The sequence below is a fragment of the Crotalus tigris genome, unplaced genomic scaffold (assembly GCF_016545835.1).
Source record: "Crotalus tigris isolate CLP2741 ecotype Arizona unplaced genomic scaffold, ASM1654583v1 scf7180000018525.42219311030:4301911, whole genome shotgun sequence".
NCBI classification, from domain to species: Eukaryota; Metazoa; Chordata; class Lepidosauria; order Squamata; family Viperidae; genus Crotalus; species Crotalus tigris.
Window position 1 is genome coordinate 244,183 of NW_024097057.1, and position 21,959 is coordinate 266,141.

General features: G+C 47.1%; 1 protein-coding gene across 3 annotated transcripts in view; it reads right to left on the minus strand.

Annotated features, from left to right (window-relative positions):
* Nucleotides 1-21,959, minus strand: part of SCARF2 (scavenger receptor class F member 2) — a 62,973-nt gene that overhangs the window by 36,895 nt on the left and 4,119 nt on the right. Inside the window, exons 1-5 of one of the 3 annotated variants that reach the window (XM_039353464.1) lie at nucleotides 14,377-14,395; nucleotides 10,045-10,163; nucleotides 6,116-6,217; nucleotides 3,184-3,703; nucleotides 1,509-1,727 (exon numbers count right to left, since the gene is read on the minus strand). In XM_039353464.1, the coding sequence (XP_039209398.1) occupies nucleotides 1,509-1,727; nucleotides 3,184-3,703; nucleotides 6,116-6,217; nucleotides 10,045-10,081 (878 nt within the window). In that variant the 5' untranslated portion in view covers nucleotides 10,082-10,163; nucleotides 14,377-14,395. Of the gene's footprint in view, nucleotides 1-1,508; nucleotides 1,728-3,183; nucleotides 3,704-6,115; nucleotides 6,218-10,044; nucleotides 10,489-14,376; nucleotides 14,436-21,959 lie in introns of those variants that run through there. The other 2 variants (XM_039353462.1, XM_039353463.1) reach the window with 2 other exon arrangements.

Genomic DNA, 21,959 nt, shown 5'->3' on the forward strand with positions numbered 1-21,959 from the left:
GATCTATTAAGTAAATACTACTAATAAAATCTCAAAAAAATCCTAACAATCAAAGTAACAAATGAAAATCAGTAAATCAACATATCAACACAAATCAAGATATCAACACAATAAATAATAGAAATAAACAGGGGTGCCTGTAGAAAGGGTAGTGATCAAAACAAGTTAAGATGCCAGTCAGAGCTGTGCAATTGAAGCCACGCGACCTTTTATGCATATCCCCCAGGTCATACCTGTAAAAAGGGGGCTGGGCTTTGATCATACAGTAGTACCCACCATCTCAACTTTGTTGACTCCCCCCCCCTTACCTGGGGATGCCCCTGTAGTTACTAACAAACTGTTTTAATACCACTCCTTAATTTAATGACAACTGATAAATTCACAGCCAAACACCTTCAGGGAAGATCATCAAATGAACAATGAAGTGTTAATACCACTTTACAATGCCTTGGAATACTGCATCCAGTTTTGGTCACCACGATGTAAAAAAGATGCTGAGACTCTAGAAAGAGTACAGAGAAGAGCAACAAAGATGATTAGGGGACTGGAGGCTAAAACATATAAGGAACGGTTGCTGGAGTTGGGTATGTCTAGTTTAACGGAGAGAAGGACGAGGGGGGACATGATAGCAGCCTTCCAGTATCTCAGGGGCTGCCCCAAAGAAGAGGGAATCAAGCTATTCTCCAAAGCGCCTGAAGGCAGGACAAGAAGCAATGGATGGAAACCAATCAAGGAGAGAAGCAATCTAGAACTAAGGAGAAACTTCCTGACAGAACAATTAACCAGTGGAACAACCTGCCTCCAGAAGTTGTGAATGCTCCAACACTGGAAGTTTTTACAAAGAGATTGGACAGGCATTTGTCTGAAATAGTATAGGGTTTCCTGCCTGAGCAGGGGGTGAGACTAGAGGACCTCCAAGATCCTGTTCAATTCTGTTATTCTATTCTATTCTATTCTATTCTATTCTATTCTATTCTATTCTATTCTATTCTTCTATTCTATTCTATTCTACTCTACTCTACTCTATTGTAAATAATTTCCCAGTTCTATGAAGGATGTAAGCTATTCCACAAATGGACCACCCATATCTTCTCTTGGGGTCTTTCATCCTTGATCAAAGATGCCAAGCACCATAGAGCAAATGTCCCCAACCTTTGAGCACCAGGGACTGGTTCTGTGGAGAAAGGTTTTTCCACAGACTGGAGGATGCATGGTTTTGTGTGCTGAGGAATTCTGGGAGTTGAAGTCCACAAGTCTTAAAGTTGCCAAGGTTGAGGACCCCTGCTTTAGGACATCATAGGATTAACCCACCGCCATCAGAATACCAAAAGGGCACACTGAAGCTCAGGTCAAAGTTCATGCCACAGGAACAGGAGCAACTCCAAACACAAAAGCCCAAGAAGGTATAAAAACCTGGCTGAGGACTTCTGGGAGTTGAAGTCCACAAATCTTAAGGTTGCCAAGGTTGAGGACCCCTGATCAAGGGCACTCAGTACTCAGACACTCACCTGTCTCCGATCCAGCCTGGATTGCAGTGGGAACACTTGCCGTTGATGTGGTTGCAGGTGTGGCCGTCCTTACAGGGGGGGCAGGTCTGCTCACAGCCCTCGCCATAAAAGCCCTGGGAGCAGATCTGGTCACACCTGGTGCCGTTCCAACCAGCTTCGCAGGCCAGGCAACGGCCATCCACAAGTGTACACGGCTGCAGCTCCTTGCACTGACCGCACCTGCAGAGATGAAGCCGAAAGTGCCGTGAAGGGGCCACGAAGCCAGGAGAATCACCTGGCAGGAGCGCTGGCTCATTCTGGCCTTAGCAGGCACCTGGCGCCCACCAGGCACTTGGCAGAGAGGCTGCTGGGCACTTCTTCCCATTTTTTTTAAAGGATGGGATTCTTCCCTATCCAAAGAGAAACTTTAGACTAGTACAGATATAGTCCTTGATTCACAAGCATTCATTTAGGGATTATTTTTACTTATTATTTTTTCTTTTCTTTTAATTATTTTTTTACTATTTTTATTTTATTTTTATTCTTATTTGTGGTTTTTGCTTGTATGTAGTGTGCACTGTGGACAGAAATTTGTTGTGAGTTACACAATGTCAATAAATATATTCTATTCTATTCTATTCTATTCTATTCTATTCTATTCTATTCTATTCTATTCTATTCTATTCTATTCTATTCTAGTCTAGTCTAGTCTAGTCTAGTCTAGTCCAGTCCAGTCCAGTCCATTCCATTCCATAAACTCCACTCCACTTCACTCCACTCCATTCCATTCCATTCCATTCCATTCCATTCCATTCCATTCTATTCTATTCTATTCTATTCTATTCTATTCTATTCCAGTTCTGATATCAATCGTGGTTGTAAGTCAAGAACAAGTGCTACAGACAAAGTTTATCGGGAACTGGCTGTGTTGTGATAGAGGTGGAATTCGCCTAAGGTCACTTGATCCTTTTTCTCGCTCAGTCACTGCAACTCTGAAAACCCTGAACCAATGTGGTTTGGGGATCTGGCAGCTGGGGATGATGGAGGCTGAAATCCCCCTTGTTGCACATTGTCCGTTTTGAAACATCAAATTTCTCCTGAACTGGTGTGTGTGTGTGTATGTGTGTGTGTGGCAGAGGGCAAACCTGCACGTGGAGCTTCTGCCATCTTCTACATTCTACAAGGCGCTCGGACAAGACTCTGCCCTTCACCATCCCGGATAATTGGAGGAATCCCCCAATTCTGCTTTCTTTGAGCAGTTTAACAATCCAGGGCTGTTCCTTGGTGAAAAAAATTCAAGTTATAAATGATCTCAAAGGGCCAATCAGGGACGTATGGGGATTATGTATTCTTTTTAGAAGTTACCTCTTGCAGTCTCTTTTAACATTTTTCTTGCGGTAGGACTGAACCTGCATAAAGAGGCTGCTCCTTGCTCAAAGTTTACGGGGAAGATCACATGATACCTGCCGGTCAGTCCCAGAAGACCTCTCTCCAATCGGCAAGCGTGGCCGACTGGGGATTGCTGGGGGTTGAAATCTGCCCAGCTTAAAACTTGCTGTGGTTGAGGAACGCTGCCCTGAGCTATTCCGATGAAAGGCCCAAAGGGGCTGGGCACGGGGTGGAGTGTTGCCCATCTGCCCTGCCTCTCCGAATCCCGGAGGGTGTGTGTGGGAAACTCCGAGGGGGCCCTGCTTACCGTCGCCTGCAGCCTTGTCCGTAGAAGCCGGCCGGACAGGCCTCGCGGCAGAACTTGCCCCGGTAGCCCGGTTCGCAGGTGCAGGTCCCGTCCACCTGGTTGCACTTCCCCATGTGGCACTGACAGTAGCGGTCGCAGCGAGGGCCGAAAGTCCGGCTCCGACACTGGCAGCGCCCTGTGAACTGCTCGCAGGGCGAGGTGCTGCAGGCGCACTGATTGTTGCAGGTGCGCCCCCACCAGCCCGGCTGGCAGATGCAGAGGCCCGTCTTCTGATCGCACTGTGAGTTGAGGCTGCAGTAGCAGGCGCTGGCGCACTGGGCCCCCCACCAGTTTGGCTCACAGGAGCACTTGCCCGTCTTCTGATCGCACTTCCCGTGCTTGCACAGGCAGACGTTCTCACACCGAGGCCCCCAGCGGTTGGCGTTGCAGGTGCACTGGCCCGTCACGTCCTCACACTGCCCGTTGGGGTAGCAGTTGCATAGCTCCTTGCAGTCCGGGCCCCAAAAGAGTCGGGGACACTCTGCAAGGGATGAGAGGAGGAGGGGAGCACCCTGGGAGGGGTCCCACTTCCCATAAATCCCCCCCCCCCCATGGTTAGGTTTGAGCGACTCTACCCTGTTATAGCACAGTGGCTGTGGATTGTTGATGCTAGTCATTTTTTAAAAGGCCAGCAAGCAGGAGGGCTGACCGGCACCTCTGCCGCCACACAGCCGTACCACTATTGTTCTGCCGAGTCAGCAGGTGTGGCAGAAGACCCTCTGGTGAAGATGCCGCTCCCTCTGGGCAAATCTCTCTAGTTCACCGTTTCTGAACCTGGCAACTTTCAGATCTGTGGATTTCAACTTCCAGGAGTGGAAGGCTCCCACGGTAAAGTGGCAAAGGTTGAGAAACTCTGCTCTAGGCTATTTCTTGATTAGTCTTTATTGCAGTGTTTCTCAACCTTGACCATTTTAAGGCATGTGGACTTCAACTCCCAGAATTCCACAGCCAGCATTGCTGGCTGTGGAATTCTGGGAGTTGAAGTCCACATGCCTTAAAATGGTCGAGGTTGAGAAACACTGCTTTATTGCCTTGCTCTTCTGCCACAGAAGGACTTTCTCGCTTCTGTTTGCCCACATTTTAATCCTTAATTAATTCCCGTGCCATTTTCAATTTACATCTTTTTAACATTTCGGTTTGGGATTTGGTATTTTCGTTATCATTAAGTCCCTCGATGCCTTGATTATACTGGGACTGAGTCAGCCTTGAAATGCTGCCCACCATTGAATTTATCCAATTTCTATTTAACAAATTTGAACTGGGAAAGTCAGTTGGGCTGGAGTGGCCACTTGCACTCAGAGTCCACAAGAGGCATTTACTAGGAAATCTTCTTGGCATTGAAGCAGGCGTCTCCGTATGTGGCAGGTTTAAGACTTGTGGACTTCAACTCCCAGAATTCCCCAGTCACCATGACTAGCTGGGGAATTCTGGAAGGTGAAGTCCACAAGTCTTAAATTTTCCAAGTTTGGAGACCCCTGCACTAACACCAGGGAAAAAGGGAAAAAGGAAGGAAGGAGATGAGAATGAGAAGCAGGGAAGGAAGGAGGGAAGGGAGGGAGGGAGGGAGGGAGGAAGGAAGGAAGGAAGGAAGGAAGGAAGGAAAAAAGGAAATGAGAATGAGAAGCAGGGAAGGAAGGAGGGAGGAAGGAAGGAAGGAAGGAAAGAAGGAAGGAGATGAGAATGAGAAGCAGGGAAAGAAGGAAGGAAGGAGATGAGAATGAGAAGGAGGGAGGGAGGAAGGAAGGAGATGAGAATGAGAAGCATGGAAGGAAGGAAAGAGGGAGGGAGGGAGGAAGGAAGGAAGGAAGGAGATGAGAATGAGAAGCAGGGAAGGAAGGAGGGATGGAGGAAGGAAGGAAGGGAGGGAGGAAGGAGATGAGAATGAGAAGCATGGAAGGAAGGAAAGAGGGAGGGATGGAGGAAGGAAGGAAGGAAGGAAAGGAAGGAGTTGAGAAGGAGGGAGGGAGGGAGGAAGGGAGGAGATAAGAATGAGAAGCATGGAAGGAAGGAAAGAGGGAGGGAGGAAGGAAGGAAGGAGATGAGAATGAGAAGCAGGGAAGGAGGGAGGGAGGGAGGAAGGAAGGAAGATGAGAATGAGAAGCAGGGAAGGAAGGAAGGAAGGAAGGAGGGATGGAGGAAGGAAGGAAGGGAGGGAGGAAGGAAGGAGATGAGAATGAGAAGCATGGAAGGAAGGAAAGAGGGAGGGAGGGAGGGAGGAAGGAAAGAAGGAAGGAGATGAGAATGAGAAGCAGGGAGGCAGGGAGGGAGGGAAAAGGAAGGAAAGAGATGGGAATGAGAAGCAGGGAAGGAAGGAAGGAAGGAAGGAAGGAAGGAAGGAAGGAAGGAAGGAAGGAGATGGGAATGAGAAGCTTGGTTAATAAAATCTTTTTCTTTCTCCCTGCCTTTCCTCTGAGAGGGCAAAGGAAGTGCACATCGGGGGGTCAACGCCAAGGTTTCCTTCACAGGTGGGGCGCTGGTGACTGGCCTAAAGCCCCCAGGTGAGGGTCTTCCTAATCCCTGAGGTCTGAGAAGCTCACAAGCAGCACTTTCAAACAAGCTAAAAAGATGAGATATAAAAGTGAAATAACCATCACGAACATGATCGCCATCATCACCTCCGCTCCCCCATTTATCTTCTCTGCTGGACAGCTGGGACTTCTCGGATCCGCAATTTTCTGGACACCGTGTGTGTGTGTGTGTGTGTGTGTAGGAACTCTGGCCTGGATGAGACTGGGGGTCCTGGCCCCTGATGGCCCTCTTTCCCTGGGGGAGGCTTGCAGGTTTAGAATTAGTGTAGGATAACAGAGTTGGAAGGGACCTTGTAGGTCATCTAGTCCAGCCCGTTGCCCAAGTAGGAGATTCACCCCCGTCCCACCCCCATTCCCACGCTTACTGGTTTCGCAGTTGGCCCCAAAATAGCCGTGGCGACAGCGACACTCGTTGGGTCTCACACACACCTCATTGTCCGTGCAGGTGAAGTTGCCCTCGCAGACGGCTGCAAGGAGAGAGAAGGTGAGGGGGCGCGAGAGGCGTCTCCCCTATTTCGCCCCCCCCCCACATCTGGAGGTTTGGCTGCGGGCCTTCTGCTTTGGGGAGAGACCAACCCGGAGGAGCCGGGATGCTGAGGGGATGACCAGGAACTCGTCACTACGGTTCCACTGGCCCCTGGATGTGATTACAGGCAGTCCTCGGCTCACAACCACAAGGAAGGTTGCTAAGTGAGAAATTTGTTATAAGTGGGTTTTGCCCCATTTTATGACTCTCCTTGCCACGTTTGTTAAGTGAATCACTGCAGTGGTTAAATTAGTAACACGGTTGTGAAGTGAGTCTGGTTTGGCTTGCAAAAAGGGATCACAGGACCCCAGGACTGCGACCGTCATAAATACGAGTCAGTTGTCAAGCATCCAAATAAATATAAATGTAAATGTAGAAGTATTACAAATATAAGTACAAATGTAAATATTCAGATCTCTTTTTGCTGACAAAGAGTTAAAGAATTAAGTGGGAGACTAGTATAGCTATTTCCGGCTCATTAGCCCTCATCAGCTAGCCACACCCTTTATGGGATTCGAACCAGGGCAGTTTACAAGCTAGGCAGTTGTATTAACCAGCAGGCCACCAGCTCTCCTCCCTTCTTTGTCAGCCGAGTCAAGGGAGTATATACAGAAAGTAGAACTGCAGTATAGCAGTCAAAAAATGCCAAGGTGCAATCAATCAGACCGATCTGTCTGAAAAAGCTTTCTGTAAATGTAAATATAAGTACAAGTACAAATGTAAATGTAAATACAAATATAAGTACAAATGTAAATGTAAATATAAATATAAGTATAAGTACAAATGTAAATATAAGTATAAATATAAGTACAAGTATAAATACAAATACAAATATAAATCACGTGACCGTGGGGATGCGGCAATGGTCAAAAGTGTGAAAAATGATCATGTCACTTTTTTTCAGTGCTGTTGCAAGTTCAATCGGTCACTAAGCAAACTGCTGTAAGTCAAGCACTACCTGTGCAGGTAGTCCTTGACCTAGAAGCGACCTGTTCAGAGTTACAAGGGCACTGAAAAAGGTGACTGACGACTGGGTCCTCCCATTTACAATCACTGCAGCATCCCAGCCGTTGCAGGATCCAAATTCGGGGATCCAGCAACCGGTATGTATTTGTGATGATTGCAGTGTCCTGGGATCCTAGGATCAAGTGATCGCCCTTTGGGACCATTCCAGCCTGCTTAATTAACTTTAAATGTTAATTTTCCAGCTACGTTAATGGAGGAAACCGGATTTGCTTAATGACTGTGTGATTCACTTAACAATTGGAATAGAATAGAATAGAATAGAATAGAAAGATTGTAGAATAGAATAGAATAGAATAGAATAAATAGAATTCAGAATGAATGGAATAGGAATAGGAATAGAACAGAAATAGGAATAGAATAGAATAGAATATAGAATAGAATAGGAATTCAGAAAGAAATAGAATAGACATTGTAGAATAGAATAGAATGGAATGGAATAGAATGAAATAGAATAGAATAGAAAGATTGTAGAATAGAATAGAATAGAATAGAATTCAGAATGAATGGAATAGGAATAGGAATAGAACAGAAATAGGAATAGAATAGAATAGAATATAGAATAGAATAGGGATTCAGAAAGAAATAGAATAGAATAGAATAGAATAGAATAGACATTGTAGAATAGAATAGAATGGAATGGAATAGAATGAAATAGAATAGAATAGAAAGATTGTAGAATAGAATAGAATAGAATTCAGAATGAATGGAATAGGAATAGAACAGAAATAGGAATAGAATAGAATAGAATAGAATATAGAATAGAATAGGAATTCAGAAAGAAATAGAATAGAATAGACATTGTAGAATAGAATAGAATAGAATAGAATTCAGAATGAATGGAATAGGAATAGGAATAGAACAGAAATAGGAATAGAATAGAATAGAATAGAATAGAATAGAATAGAATAGAGCTGGGAGGAACCGTGAAGGTCTTCTAGTCCAGCCCCCTGTTCAATTGCAGGGATTCGCTTAACAATCTTGCAAAAGGGGTTGCCAGTCACTTAACCACTGCCTCGCTTAGCAACGGACGTTGCGGTCCCAATCGTGGTTGTAAGTTGAGGACTCCCTGTAATGCTTTTCTCTCGTAGAAAGCTGTTCAGTTGATCACAAATGTCCCAAACTATCTGTAGAAGAGCTGTCAAACTGTCTAATCCAGCGATCCTCAACCTTTTTTTGCACCAGGGACCGGTTTCGTGGAAGACAGCGTGGGAAGAATCCAGAGAAAGAAATATTTTGGGAAATATTAAAAAGGCAGAATATATTTCCCCAAAGGAATTTAAAGGCAGAAACCAACACCCCCCCCCCCCCCCGCCAAGTCTCTCTGTGTCAAACAGAAACCAGGTCTGCAGAAATGCAGATGTGATATTCTTGTCAGAAAGATTGGAATCAGGAACTGGGATTAGAAAGACAAAGATCTCTAGAATCAACAATCCCTCACACCGAATAATCCAACACTCATTAGCCACAGCCCCAGGGAAGCAGGATATGACCTTTGGGACATAATAGGATTAACCCACCACCATCAGAATACCAGAAAGGCACACTCAGACTCAGGTCAAAGTTCACGCCACAGGAACAACTCCAAACAAAAGGCTCCAGAGGGTATAAAAACCCACTCCCTACATGTGCTCACTCTCTTTTCTTCCAGAGCCATCTTTCTGTCTGGCTCTCCTCTTCAATAAACTGAAACCTTCTTTCTACAGCAGTCTCCATGTTTTGATTATTCCCGGCTTGGACTGGACCCTGATGAAGATTTTTCCTTCAACAACAGTTTTTCCATAGGTGGAAAGGGGGGAAGCACGCAACCTGCAGGCCACTTTAGCTGTGTTCAGCAGGTCAGCGGTTCAAATCTCACCGGCTCAAGGTTGACTCAGCCTTCCATCCTTCGGGGTAGGTAAAATGAGGACCCAGATTGTTGGGGGCAATGTATATATATATATATATATATATATATATATATATATATATATATATATATATATATATATACATTGCTGACTTGTACACCGCTTAGAGAGTGCTTGTACTTAAAGCAGTATATAAGTCTCATAAATAAAACCTAGATCCCCTACATGCAGAGTTTACACTAGGGTTCATGCTCTTGTGAGAATCTAATTGCCTGATGATCTGAAATGGAGCCGAGGCAGTGATGGCAGATTGGGGAGCGGCTGCAAATATAAAGGAAGCTTCGTTCGCTCACCTGCTGCTCACCTCCAGTTGTGAGGCCCAGTTCTTACAGGTTATGGACCGGGACTGGTCCTTGGCCCAGAGGTTGGGGACCCCTGGTTTAGACGGTCTCCACCACTGACTACAAACTGGAGTTCTGCACGGAGATATCAACCCACTCCACGCTTTTCCAGATCCTATTATGAATCTTTTACTTGCAGCTGCGTATTGCAAATGGCTGGTCAGGGAAGGTGACCTGCGTCTCCCAGGGGCCTCCATAAGCCTCACCTTTCCCCAGGTTGCTAATTCAGGCTGCTGTGCCCACGGGAAAAATGCCAGATCAAAACCTGAGCTCCCTCAAACAGCCCCTCCCTCGAGGGGAGCAGCAAAGGGGAATTTGCCCGAAGCCCCCAAAGTGATGGGAACGAGGAATGGAGAGAGACACTGAGGCAGGATTAGAGCAGTCTTAGTTGAAGCAGAGACAAAGGGGGGGGGGAGACAGAATGGCCACCCTAGAGGGAAGGCAACCTAGCAGGGGTGGCACAATGCCCGCCAGAGGGAAGGCGGCATACTTACCCCATTGATGAGCAGAGAGAGCAGCTCCCTGGCACATGGCGGGCAGCCTCCGTCAGTCCAGGGCACGAGGGCGCATGCAAAGGAGGAGTTAGGGAGGTGGTTAGTGCATCCACGAAGGACTTCGGGGAAGATTAATTGGTTATTATCCAGACAGGCAAAGTGGGGAAGGGCCCGGCACAGTCCCACCCAGAGGCTTCAGAAGGCAGCTGCAGGGACACACAGCATGCACTCACTCCGGAATCGACCGGGGCCACGGCAAGCCTTGGAGTCTGTTCAGCCATGCTGGAGCTCAGCACAGCCCTTGGACAAATGGACATTAGGGCCCCACCCCAATGAGATCAATCAATCAATCAGAATAGAGCTGGAAGGGACCTTGGAGGTCTTCTAGTCCAGCCCCGTGCTCAAGCAGGAGAACCTATACCTTCTCAGACAGGTGACTGTCCAGTTCTTCTTAAAAACCTCCAGTGATGGAGCACTCACGATTTCTGGTGGCAAGCTGTTCCACTGGTTGATTGTCCTCACTGTCAGGAAGTTTCTCCTTAATTCCAGGTGGCTTCCAAAGGTGCTTTTTTTCACGAGGCAACTGGAAGGCTTTCTTGTTGTTGTTGTTTTCTTTGAAGACCTTTCGCTTCTCATCCAAGAAGCTTCTTCAGATCTGACTGGAGGGTGGGGAAGGGAAGGATTTATACATTCCCCACCCTCCAGTCAGAGCCGAAGAAGCCTCTTGCGTGAGAAGCGAAACGCCTTCAAAGAAAAAAACAAACAAGAAAGTCGAGCGAAAGTCTCGTGAAAAAGCACCTTTGGAATAACTATGATCTGAGTGACTGAGAATCTCCACAGACATTTCCCCATTTAAAAAAAAAAAAAAAGCTGGACATTCCTGGAAGCATGGTCTAGATCAGTGGTTCTCCACCTGTGGGTCGGGACCCCATTTGGGGTCGAACGACCATTTCACGGGGGTCGCCAAACAACGCAGTCCGCCATTTCCCCCCCTTTTCCTTAGCTGTGCTCCTCCCTTTTATTCTATTGGCTATTGAAAGCCAATAGAATAGACTCTCTTGAATAGAGTCTAATTCTATTGGCTTTCGAAAGCCAATAGGAATTGTCCAGGCTGTCTCTGCCCTGCTGAGCCCGCCAAAAGTCCCATTCTGCAAACGGTGCTGCACCAGTTGAGTAGTCCTCGACTTACGACCGGTTGAGTAGTCCTCGACTTACGACCGGTTTGGGGGGGGGCTCGTGGCATTAAAAAGGTTGAGAACCACTGGCCTAGATCCTAAGGAAGGCGTCCCAAACATTTACCTCTGGCTTGGCTTCCTAGAACAGAGGCAGGAACTTCCAGTTGCTTCCAAGCTTGATATTTCCATCCCACATACCCACACACAATCCAGTGAATTTGCACACTTCGTTCTTCTGTGGCTTTGCCCTTGGCCATTTCCACATCCCCCCCCCCCCTCCAGAAGCTTTGGAGACCAAATGCATTGCAAAATATCGCTGGGCAGGAAAGGAAGCGGCCTCCTCCGCCAGCTGGAACAGCAGCACATTGACCAAGAGTCTAAAAATAACTTCTCCAAGTTTCCCATCAGTGCCTTGGGACTCCAAGTCCCGAGAACGCCCAGCCAGCCTCGGCTTTCTGCCCCTCCCCTCCCGGCACAGGACTGGAAGCGGAACTTCTGGAGGCCAAGTTCCAGCCGGGCCATGGCCGCAGACAATGGCGCACACAGAGCGCAGCCGTGGACTCCCTTCCTCGGCTCTCCAGCGGCCAGCCTTGGTGTGCCAGGATCTGGGAGCTGGGCAGGGAGGCCACAGCTGGGCTCTGGGGCTTTGCTGTCAACCCAAGGTCTGCAGCGAGAAAATCCGCTTCTGCAGCCTGCAACCATTACGCTATTTTTTGGGCAAGACCAATCTGATGTCTACAAACCAGTGTTTTTCAAGCTCGGACACTTTAAGGGGCGTGGATTGCAACTCCCAGAATTCCCCAGGCAGCCCTGCTGGCTGGGGGATTCTGGGAGTTGCCACCCACGCCTCTTAAAGTGGCCAAGCTTGAGAAATACTGCGGTAAGCAAAGATCTAGTTCCGTGGTGGCGAACCTATGGCACGCGTGCCACAAGTGGCACGCAGAGCCCTCTCTGTGGGCACGCATGCCGTCACCCCAGTCCTAGGCCTTCAGTGGTTTTATAAAACCTTTTCGCTTTAGGCTTCCACCGCCGTGTGCCCTCCCCCCAAAAAGATTCAATTAATCAATCAATTTCAACTTCTCACGGGGAAGAAAAAGATCTCGCAAAGTTGGAATTGATTGATTGAACTTTTTGGTCCCACCCAGTCTGCCATTACTACCGCAGCCATGCCCACCCAATGGGCCACACCCACCAGGCACCTGACGATACATAAGTGGGTTTTGGGTTGCAGTTTGGGCACTCGGTCTCTAAAAGGTTTGCCACCACTGATCTAGTGCAGTGGTTCTCAGCCTCTTTAATGTTGCGACCCCCAACCGGTCGTAAGTCAAGGACTACTCAACCGGTCGTAAGTCGAGGACTACTCAACTGGTGCAGCACCGTTTGCAGAATGGGACTTTTGGCGGGCTCAGTAGGGCTTAGACAGCCTGGACAATTCCTATTGGCTTTTGAAAGCCAATAGAAGTAGACTCTATTTAAGAGAGTCTATTCTATTGGCTTTCAAAAGCCAATAGAATAAAAGGGAGTAGCACAGCTAAGGAAAAGGGGGAAAAAATGGCGGACTGCGTTGTTTGGCGACCCCCGTGAAATGGTCGTTTGACCCCAAATGGAATCCCGACCCACAGGTTGAGAACCACTGATCTAGTGGATCTTCTGTGTAATGCTGTGTATATTCTCTAGCACAGGGGTCCCCAATCCCCAGTCTGTGGACCAGTACTGGGCCACGGCATGCCAGCAACCGGTCCTCACAAACAAGCAAAGCCCCATCGTGAGATGCAGATAGCACACAAAACCACGCATCCTCCGGTCTACGGAAAAACCTCTCTCCACGGAACCGGTCCTGGGTGCCCAAAAGGTTGAGGACCTCTGCTCTAGGACCTAAGTCAAACTCTGTCTCCTCCTGATGGATCTCTTCCAGCCCACCTGCTTGAAACCTGCTTGAAATCTCTCAGGAAATGACGATTGATCTGCCAGAACTGTTGTTCAGGCAGTCCTCGACTTACAACATTTCATTTAGTGACTGTTCAAAGTTGCAATGGCACGGAAAAAAGGGACTTATGACCATTTTTCACAGTTACGACCATTGCAGCATCCCCATGGGTGATCAAAGTTCTGTTGCTTGGCAACTGGCTCCTATTTATGAGGGTCGCCATGTCCCAAGGTCACATGATCCCTTTTTACGACCTTCTGCCAAGCAAAGTCAACAGGGGAAGACAGATTCACTTAACAACCGGCTTACTAACTCACCGATCGCAGTGATTCACTTAACAACTGTGCCAAGGGAAGTCGCAAAATGGGGGAAAACTCACAAAACAACAGAAATGTTGGGCTCAGTTGTGATCGTAAGTTGAGGACTACCTGTATACCGTTAGTCCTCGACTTACGACCAGTTGCTTAGCAACCATTTAAACCATCCCCCCCCCCCCCAAAATGTACTAGTGTGATCCTTCCTTGAGACAGAGATCTCAGCCCTAAGGTCTGGAGGATAATTCTCCAACACACCACGGCCAGCTTGGTGGAGGACAAGAAATGGTGCAATAGAATAATTAAAGAAAGGATACAACAGGAGGGACAGAATGAAATGTGAGTGACCACAATGAAAGTACCGTAAATGCCGGCGTATAAGGCGACTTCCGCGAGCGCTGAAATCGGCGCCAAAGACGGGGGTTGTCTTATACGCCGAGTCGTCTTATACGCCGGAAATACTGGTAGTTTCCGACATATAAGACGACATTCTAGGAATGCGGCCCGGCTATAAAGACGGGGGTCGTCTTATACTCCGGGTCGTCTTGTACGCCGGCATTTACGGTATTTTAAAATTTATTTTAAATAATTAAACTGAATTGTTAAATTGTCCCACAGTGCATCGTCCTGCAGTGAGTTGGCTGTGGTAAGCAAATGGTCCCACTTTGCAGCCCCAGACCCAGGTTGATGAAGCAGTGAGCGAGGCAGAGTCATTGGTGCGCCCGCAGCAGAGACCATCCAGGAATCTTCTTTGCAATCACCCCCTCTTCAGGCCCGACCTTTGCCCACCAGCCCCCTGTATGCCCCCAAGGGCCACTGGGAAATAGAAGAGGAAGGGTTGCTCTCTCTTCTCCAAACCTCCACGGAGGCTCGTTCAGAGCTTCTGACTGGCCTTGAAAAGGAGGTGAGATCTTACCTATCGGGCACTCCTCCTCTTGCTGTCTCCATCCTGGGCAGCAAACAAATCCAGAAGACCTGTGGAGGAGACGGAAATGAATCCACCTTCACATCTCAGGCCAAGCAAAAGGACACACGCCAAGCCTCCTGGGCACTTGGAGAGGCCACACCGCAAGAGCTAAGCCTCTTCCTCGCCTCCTTCATGGCCTCTTCTCTCTGCACCCAGCCCTCTCCTCACCGACATTTTCCCCATTGAAAGAAAAATCTTCATCAGGATCCAGTTCAAGCCGGGAATAAACGAAATGGAGACTGCTTTAGAAAGAAGGTTGGAGTTTACTGAAGAGCAGAGCCAGACAGAAATGTGACTTTGGGGCAGCTGACCACATGGTGCTGGGAGCGGTGGGTTTTTATACCTTCTTGGGCTTTTGTGTTTGGTGTTCCTGTTCCTGTGGCATGAACTTTGACCTGAGCTTTGAGTGCGCGCTTTTTGATATTGGTGGGTTAATCCTATTATGTCCTAAAGGTCATGTCTTTAGAGTTTGGGTGGGGTATGTAGATTTTAGCAGTCTTTGTCTTCCTAATCTCATCAGCTTCTAGTTTCCTGGCTCCAACCTTTTGGAATAGGATTGTCAAATCTGCATTTCTACAGACCTATCTGGGGGACAGAGGCTGGGGCTGGTTTCTGTTTTTTAAGATTTTCTTTCTCCATTACTGTATTCCTTGGGGAAATATAATATTCTGCTTTTTAATATTCCCCAAAATATTTCTTTCTTGGGGACGGTGCTGTCCTCCCACACCCTCTTCCCAAGAATGGCAATCTGTCTACGAATAACATAGGGATTATTTTTCCAGGTTAGCTGCAAAGTCATCAAATAGTAGAGTTACACTCTAAAAAAGATTCGGAGCAAGAGGATTCTGGGAACACTGAACTTTCTTTCTGACATGTTCATTGTCTTCTCATGGGTGAGAAGACAATGGCAACAAAGCCACACACAGATCCTACAGCCTTTTGTTGTGATCTTCCTAGCAACTTTATCTCTGCTTTGGGTTTCTGCTCTCTGAAGATGACAAACACATAAAACCAACAACTTATACCAAAATAAGCAAAGCCCAGTTGTGAAAATGAAACCCACAGCAACATGATTAAAACCAAGGGAAAACTTCACAACGCAAATCATCTCAGAGTCCTAGTGGACAATCACTTAAATATGAGCCAGCCGTGTGCTGCAGCTGCCAAAAAAGCCAACACAGTGCTGGGCTGCATTAACAGAGGGATAGAATTAAGATCACATGAAGCGTTAATACCACTTTACAAGGCCTTGGTAAGGCCACACTTGGAATACTGCATCCAGTTTTGGTCACCACGATGTAAAAAAGATGCTGAGACTCTAGAAAGAGTACAGAGAAGAGCAACAAAGATGATTAGGGGATTGGAGGCTAAAACATATAAGGAACGGTTGCTGGAATGTCTAGTTTCACGAACAGAAGGACGAGGGGGGACATGATAGCAGTGTTCCAATATCTCAGGGGCTACCCCAAAGAAGAGGGAGTCAAGCTATTCTCCAAAGCACCTGAAGGCAGGACAAGAAGCAACGGATGGAAACTAATCAAGGAGAGAAGCAACCTAGAACTAAGGAGAAACTTCCTGACAGGGAGAACAATTAACTAGTGGAACAACCTGCCTCCAGAAGCGGTGAATGCTCCAACACTGGAAGTTTTTATGAAGAGACTGGACAGCCATTTGTCCGAAATGGTGTAGGGTTTCCTGCCTGAGCAAGGGGTTGGACTCGATGACCTCCAAGATCCCTTCCAACTTTATTATTATTATTATGGATCATCGCACAGTCAGCCAGATGTTCAGACTGGATTTGGCATTATTATTATTATTGTTGTTGTTGTTGTTGTTGTTATTATTATTATTATTAACCATCAGCTGCAATCATCCATCCCTAATTTGATAATACACATCTAAACCATAGCATCCTAAGACTGGAAGTGGCCCTGGAGGTCTTCTAGTCTAACCCCTGCCCAAGAAAGAGTCCTTATGCCATCCCAGACAAACGCTTGTCCAATTTTTCTTGAGAACACAGCAATGAAGCACCCACATCTCTGGGAGGAAGGCTAACATAGGCAGTCCTTAACATACAATCATCAATCGAATAAGTGCTTCAAGTTACAACAGCATAAAAAAAATGACTCATGGTGGGTCTTATGACTTGTGACCGTTGTAGCATCTTCACAATCATGGGATCAGAATTTCGGCGTTTGGCAACCAAGATATTATTTATGATGACTGCAGCATCCCAGGATCAGATGAGCATCATCTGTGACCTTCCCAGCCGGCTTCTGACACACAAAGGCAAGGGAGGAAGCCAGGTTTGCTTAATGACTGAGTGATTCACTTAACAACTGCAGTGATTCATCTTACAACAAGAGATACGAAATTGAGGGCAGCACAAGAAACAAGGGATGGAAACTAATCAAGGAGAGAAGCAACCTAGAATTAAGGAGAAACTTCCTGACTGTGAGGACAATTAACCAACTGGCTAGCCTTCAGAGGTTGTGGGTGCTCCATCACTGGAGGTTTTTAAGAAGAGACTGGACAGTCACTTATCTGAAATGGTATAGATTCTTCTGCTTGAGCAGAGGGCTAGACTAGAAGACCTCCAAAGTCCCTTCCAGTTCTATTCTATTCTAAATAGAGGAATAGAATCATTAAAAATGGTATAGAAATTGTGGGTGCTCCATCACTGGAGGTTTTTAAGAAGAGATTGGACAGCCATTTGTCTGAAATGGTACAGGGTCCCCTGCTGGAGCAGGGGCTGGACTAGAAGACCTTCAAGGTCCCTTCCAACTCTGTCATTCTGTCCTTCCTTCCTTCCTTCCTTCCTTCCTTCCTTCCTTCCTTCCTTCCTTCCTTCCTTCCTTTGAAGGCTTTTAAGAAGAGACAGCCACTTGTATTGGGTATGTCTAGTTTAATGAAGAGAAGGATGAGAGGGGACATGATAGCCGTCTTCCAGTATCTCAGGGGCTGCCCCAAAGAAGAGGGAGTCAAGCTATTCTCCAAAGCGCCTGAAGGCAGGACAAGAAGCAACGGATGGAAACTCATCAAGGAAAGAAGCAATCTAGAACTAAGGAGAAACTTCCTGAGAGTTAGAACAATTAACCAGGGGAACAACCTGCCTCCAGAAGTGATGAATGCTCCAACACTGGAAGTTTTTAAGAAGAAACTGGACAGCCATTTGTCTGAAATGGTATAGGGTTTCCTGCCTGAGCAGGGGGTTGGACTAGATGACCTCCAAGGTCCCTTCCAACTTTATTATTATTATGGTTATTATTATTATTATTGTCTGAAATGGTATAGAGTCTCTTGTTTGAGCAGGTGGCTGGACTAGAAGACTTCGAAGTCCCTTCCAGCTGCTATTCCATTCCATTCCATTCCATTCTGTCCCATCCCATCCCATCCTATCTTATCCTATTCCAGTGGTTCTCAACCTTTCTATTGCCGCGACCCCATAATACAGTTCCCCATGTTGTGGTGACCCTCAAGCACTTATACATCACCAGGTGCTAGGGGCGTGGCCAAAGAAAAGGGGAAAAAAAATGGCGGACAGCCTTGTTTGGCGACCCCCGTGAAATGGTCATTCGACCCCAAATGGGGTCCCGACCCACAGGTTGAGAACTACAGTCCTATTCTATCCTATCCTATTCCAGCACTACTCACTCTGAACAAGGCCTTCCAATGGACAGGTTTTTTTTGGATGAATGGGAACGTGAGAGACTAGAGAAAGCTGCAGAGGACAGAGACACAATGCAGGAAGGAAGGAAGGAGACTCACAGGCATCGTTTGCCACTTAAATGGACGCAGGGAAACGGCACTCTGCCGAAACGAATTTCCCTCGGAAGGAGATTCTAAAACCAAATTGTCTTTGCTGTCGGACAAAGTAGTAAAAATGGACAGAGGACCAATGCAGGCCAATTCTTGTTGCAGCGTCTTCAGAAATAAATGTTGAACTCTGATTTGGAAAGCAGTTGCTTCTAAAAACAGCTGACAGCCCCAAACTCTTCTCCCTGAGCTGGCTGTGCGTAGACAGGAGGACAGACGGAGATTTACTAATAATGCCACAGCACTGACCGTTTCCTAACAGCAAGCGGAGAAATCCATCTGTCTGGAGTTTTAGGAGGCGAGCGAAAGGACGGGCTTAATCTGCAGCTGTTGGGGCTGATCTTGCAACTTCTAATTTATCTACGCGGTTCACAGAAAAAATAATAAAAAAATAAAAATAGAAGTCCCTTTCTCTGAAGTCATCTCGTGCTGGCCTCAGGGACTCAGCCATGGAAGATGGCATGAGTTTGGAGAAGTGATACTTTTCAGCCCGATCTCCCCTCAGATCTGGGGATCCGGCTTCACTTGATCTCCATCTACCTGCTGCTTTGACTGCCTCGAGAGAAAAAGAAACAGACCAACAAGAATAAATGCCCCGTTGCCAGACATGGACTTTCATCCAAGGGAGAATGGACTCGGTTTCAGATGAGCAATAAAAACGTTTCATGCCGCGTAGTTCTTAATTTAAAAAATGCAGGCTGGAGGTTTTGATCTGGTGTTTTTTTTTTTTTTTGATTCCAAATAGCTCTGTTCTTAATCTAGCTTCCCCGTTCTGCTTCTGCCCCTCCCCAAGGAAGGGGTCTTCAAAGGAGGCCTGTTAAATATTCCGACGGATAAAAGAAATGGTAAAAATAGAACCAGCCCGTCAATGGCTATCCGAAGAGTCTCCTCCGATCTGGGACCCAGAACACGGTTTCCACCCACCCCATTCATCAGGGCAGACCACACTGGCTGCAATCCCCTGTGCCCAGAGGGGATCCCGTTGGGGAAGACTGACCTACTGCAACGAGCAAGGAGGTGATTGCCGCAGGAGGTGAGCAAAACCATCTTTTGAACCATGCCCTGTGGTCCCAATGTCTATGGACTGATTTCTTTGCACGGCTGAGCCCGACCCTTGGATTGCACGGGGTGCCCGGATGGCAACAGAGCCTGGCTAGATGTCTGGCCAGTGGGGGGGGGGAGAAGCAGGTGTTCCTCCTATCATGGCTTAGCTCCTTGCTACTCCCCCCCCCCAAGGAGCTTGAGAACAACCCCCTGGGTAGTTTTAAGACAGAGCTTTTCAACCAGTGGTAGGGGTACCACCTGTGGTACATTGGCACCTGGCAGGTGGTACGCCACCATCCCAGAAAAATGGTAATGGGGGAGGGGAATGGGCTGAACCGGTGGCAGCACCGCACAAGCCTGAGTGAGATATGGCTGCAGCTGTAGGGCTGTCAGGGCTCAGCGGAAGCACCAGGATCAGTGCCAGGCTCCAGCTGGAGCTTGGCACTGATCCTGGTGCTTCTGCTGAGCCCACAAGAAGTGCCGATCAGCTGGAATGTTGCAGCATCTCCAGGGTCTTGTGATTTACATTCAGATGCTTGGCAACTGATTCATATTTATGACGGTTACAGTGTCCCAGGGTCATGTGAATTGACCAAAACCTGCTGCAAGCACCCAGCAGATGGGGGGAATAAAAAACAAACACCCCCCACCCCACCCCCGCTACCAATCCTCAACAGAAATGCTCACAACAGTGAAAACCTCGGACAGGAGGAAGAGCGTGGCCGGGTGGGCAGGCAGGCGTCTTGCTCGGCTGTGGCTTGGGGGGCACTTTTTTCAATGCCATTGTAACTTTGAACAGTCACTAAGCGAACTGTTGTAAGTTGAGGACTACCTGTACTTCATTACTTTTTTCCTTTTTTGGGGGGGGGTCCTCAAGTTTTTGACACCTTGCTAGGCGACTGGTGGTACTCGGATGTTGCCATATCCTAAAAGTGGTACAATGGGTGAAAAGGTTGAAAAGCCCTGCTTTAAGAGATGGTCTTCTCATATCTTTGTGATTTCCTTTTAACTGGATTTTCACTTAGTAATTCCATTCATTTCATTTGCTCTTCTCAGCAACAAGCAACAAAGAACAATGAAAACCAAAACAAGCTACAAATATAACCATGTTGGGAAGCAGATCAGTGGAAGAAAGTTAAGTAAAACGCAACGGTCCACGGATAGGATCAGCTGCCAGCCCAACACATTTTCTCGCGCAGCAGTCGATGCTCCCCAGCCTGAGGCAAATCGGCAGTGTGAAAAGTAAGCCACACCTTCACAAATGACTGCATGCTGGCACAGGCAGGAACACCACAAAAGCAGGGGGACCCTGGGAATCATCCAAAGAAAGGGGTTGTGGGCACACTGATGCCCCCAACGCCACAATGGAGATACTGGCAATGTTGCTTAAAGTGCTGAGATGAATTTCTCCAGGAACTGTGCGAGGCAGGCTTGTCCATCATCCAAAGTCAGGTGAGCAAATGGCCTCTACACAAAGATACACACTCTCTTGAGGCTCACCGTTTCAACCAATCAACTCCTGTTGCCCTTTTGTGCATCTCCATTGTTTATGGGAGAGCCATCATCTGCAACTGAAGGTGAGTAAAAACCTGGGCCATTTCTTCTGAATCAGAATAGAGCTGGAAGGGACCTTGGAGGTCTTCTAGTCCAGTCCCCTGCTCAAGCAGGAGATCCTATACTAGGTGGCATGACATCTGGGACTGCACACCTGATGCCCCAATCAGAATAGAACTGGAAGGGACCTTGGAGGTCTTCTAGTCCAACCCCCTGCTCAAGCAAGAGGCCCTATACCATTTCAGACACGTGGTTGTCCAGTCTCTTCTTAACAACCTCCAGTGATGGAGCACCCACAAAATCTGGAGACAAGCTGTTCCACTGGTTGATTGTCCTCACTGTCAGGAAGTTTCTCCTTAATTCCAGGTTGCTTCTCTCCTTGATCAGTTTCCATTCGTTGTTTCTTGTCCTGCCTTCAGGTGCTTTGGAAAATAGGTTGACCCTCCTCTCCTTTGTGGCAGCGCCTCAAATACTGGAATATTGCTATCATGTCCCCCCCTAGTCCTTCTTTTCTTTAAACTATGCCAAAACTGTTCTTATGTTTTTGTCTTCAGGCTTTTAGTCATCTTAGTTGCTTTTCTCTGCACTTTTTCCAAAGTCTCACCATCTTTTTTGTAAAGTAGTGACCAAAACTGGTTGCTTTCAATGGGATTTATTTCTATAGCCATAGAGCTTTAAAAAGGTCATTTGCTGAAGCCCCTTGTCTTACTCCGAACGAATTCCACTAGAAAATTATAGAAGTTGGATTTTGTTTCCGTAAAGAGAAGAATCAAATTGGATTAAATCGTTGCAACAACTGGAATGAATTCAGCAAAACGGGGTAAACAACAGAGAAAGATATTTTCCATGCAACATACAGTTAACCTGCAGGACTCACTGCCACAGGAAAGGGAGATGGCCATTCGCTTAGCCAGCTTGCAGAGGGAATTGTGTGAAATTCATGGAAGGCACAATGTAGAGCAGGGGTCTTCAAACTTGGCCCTTTTATGACTTGTGGACTTCGACTCCCAGAATTCCTCAGCCAGGCGTTTGGAGACACCTGATGTAGAGGCATGAGAGTTTCATTCTCCAACAAGACGGTTCTTGTGGCACCTTAAAGATTAAAGTCCACACATCTG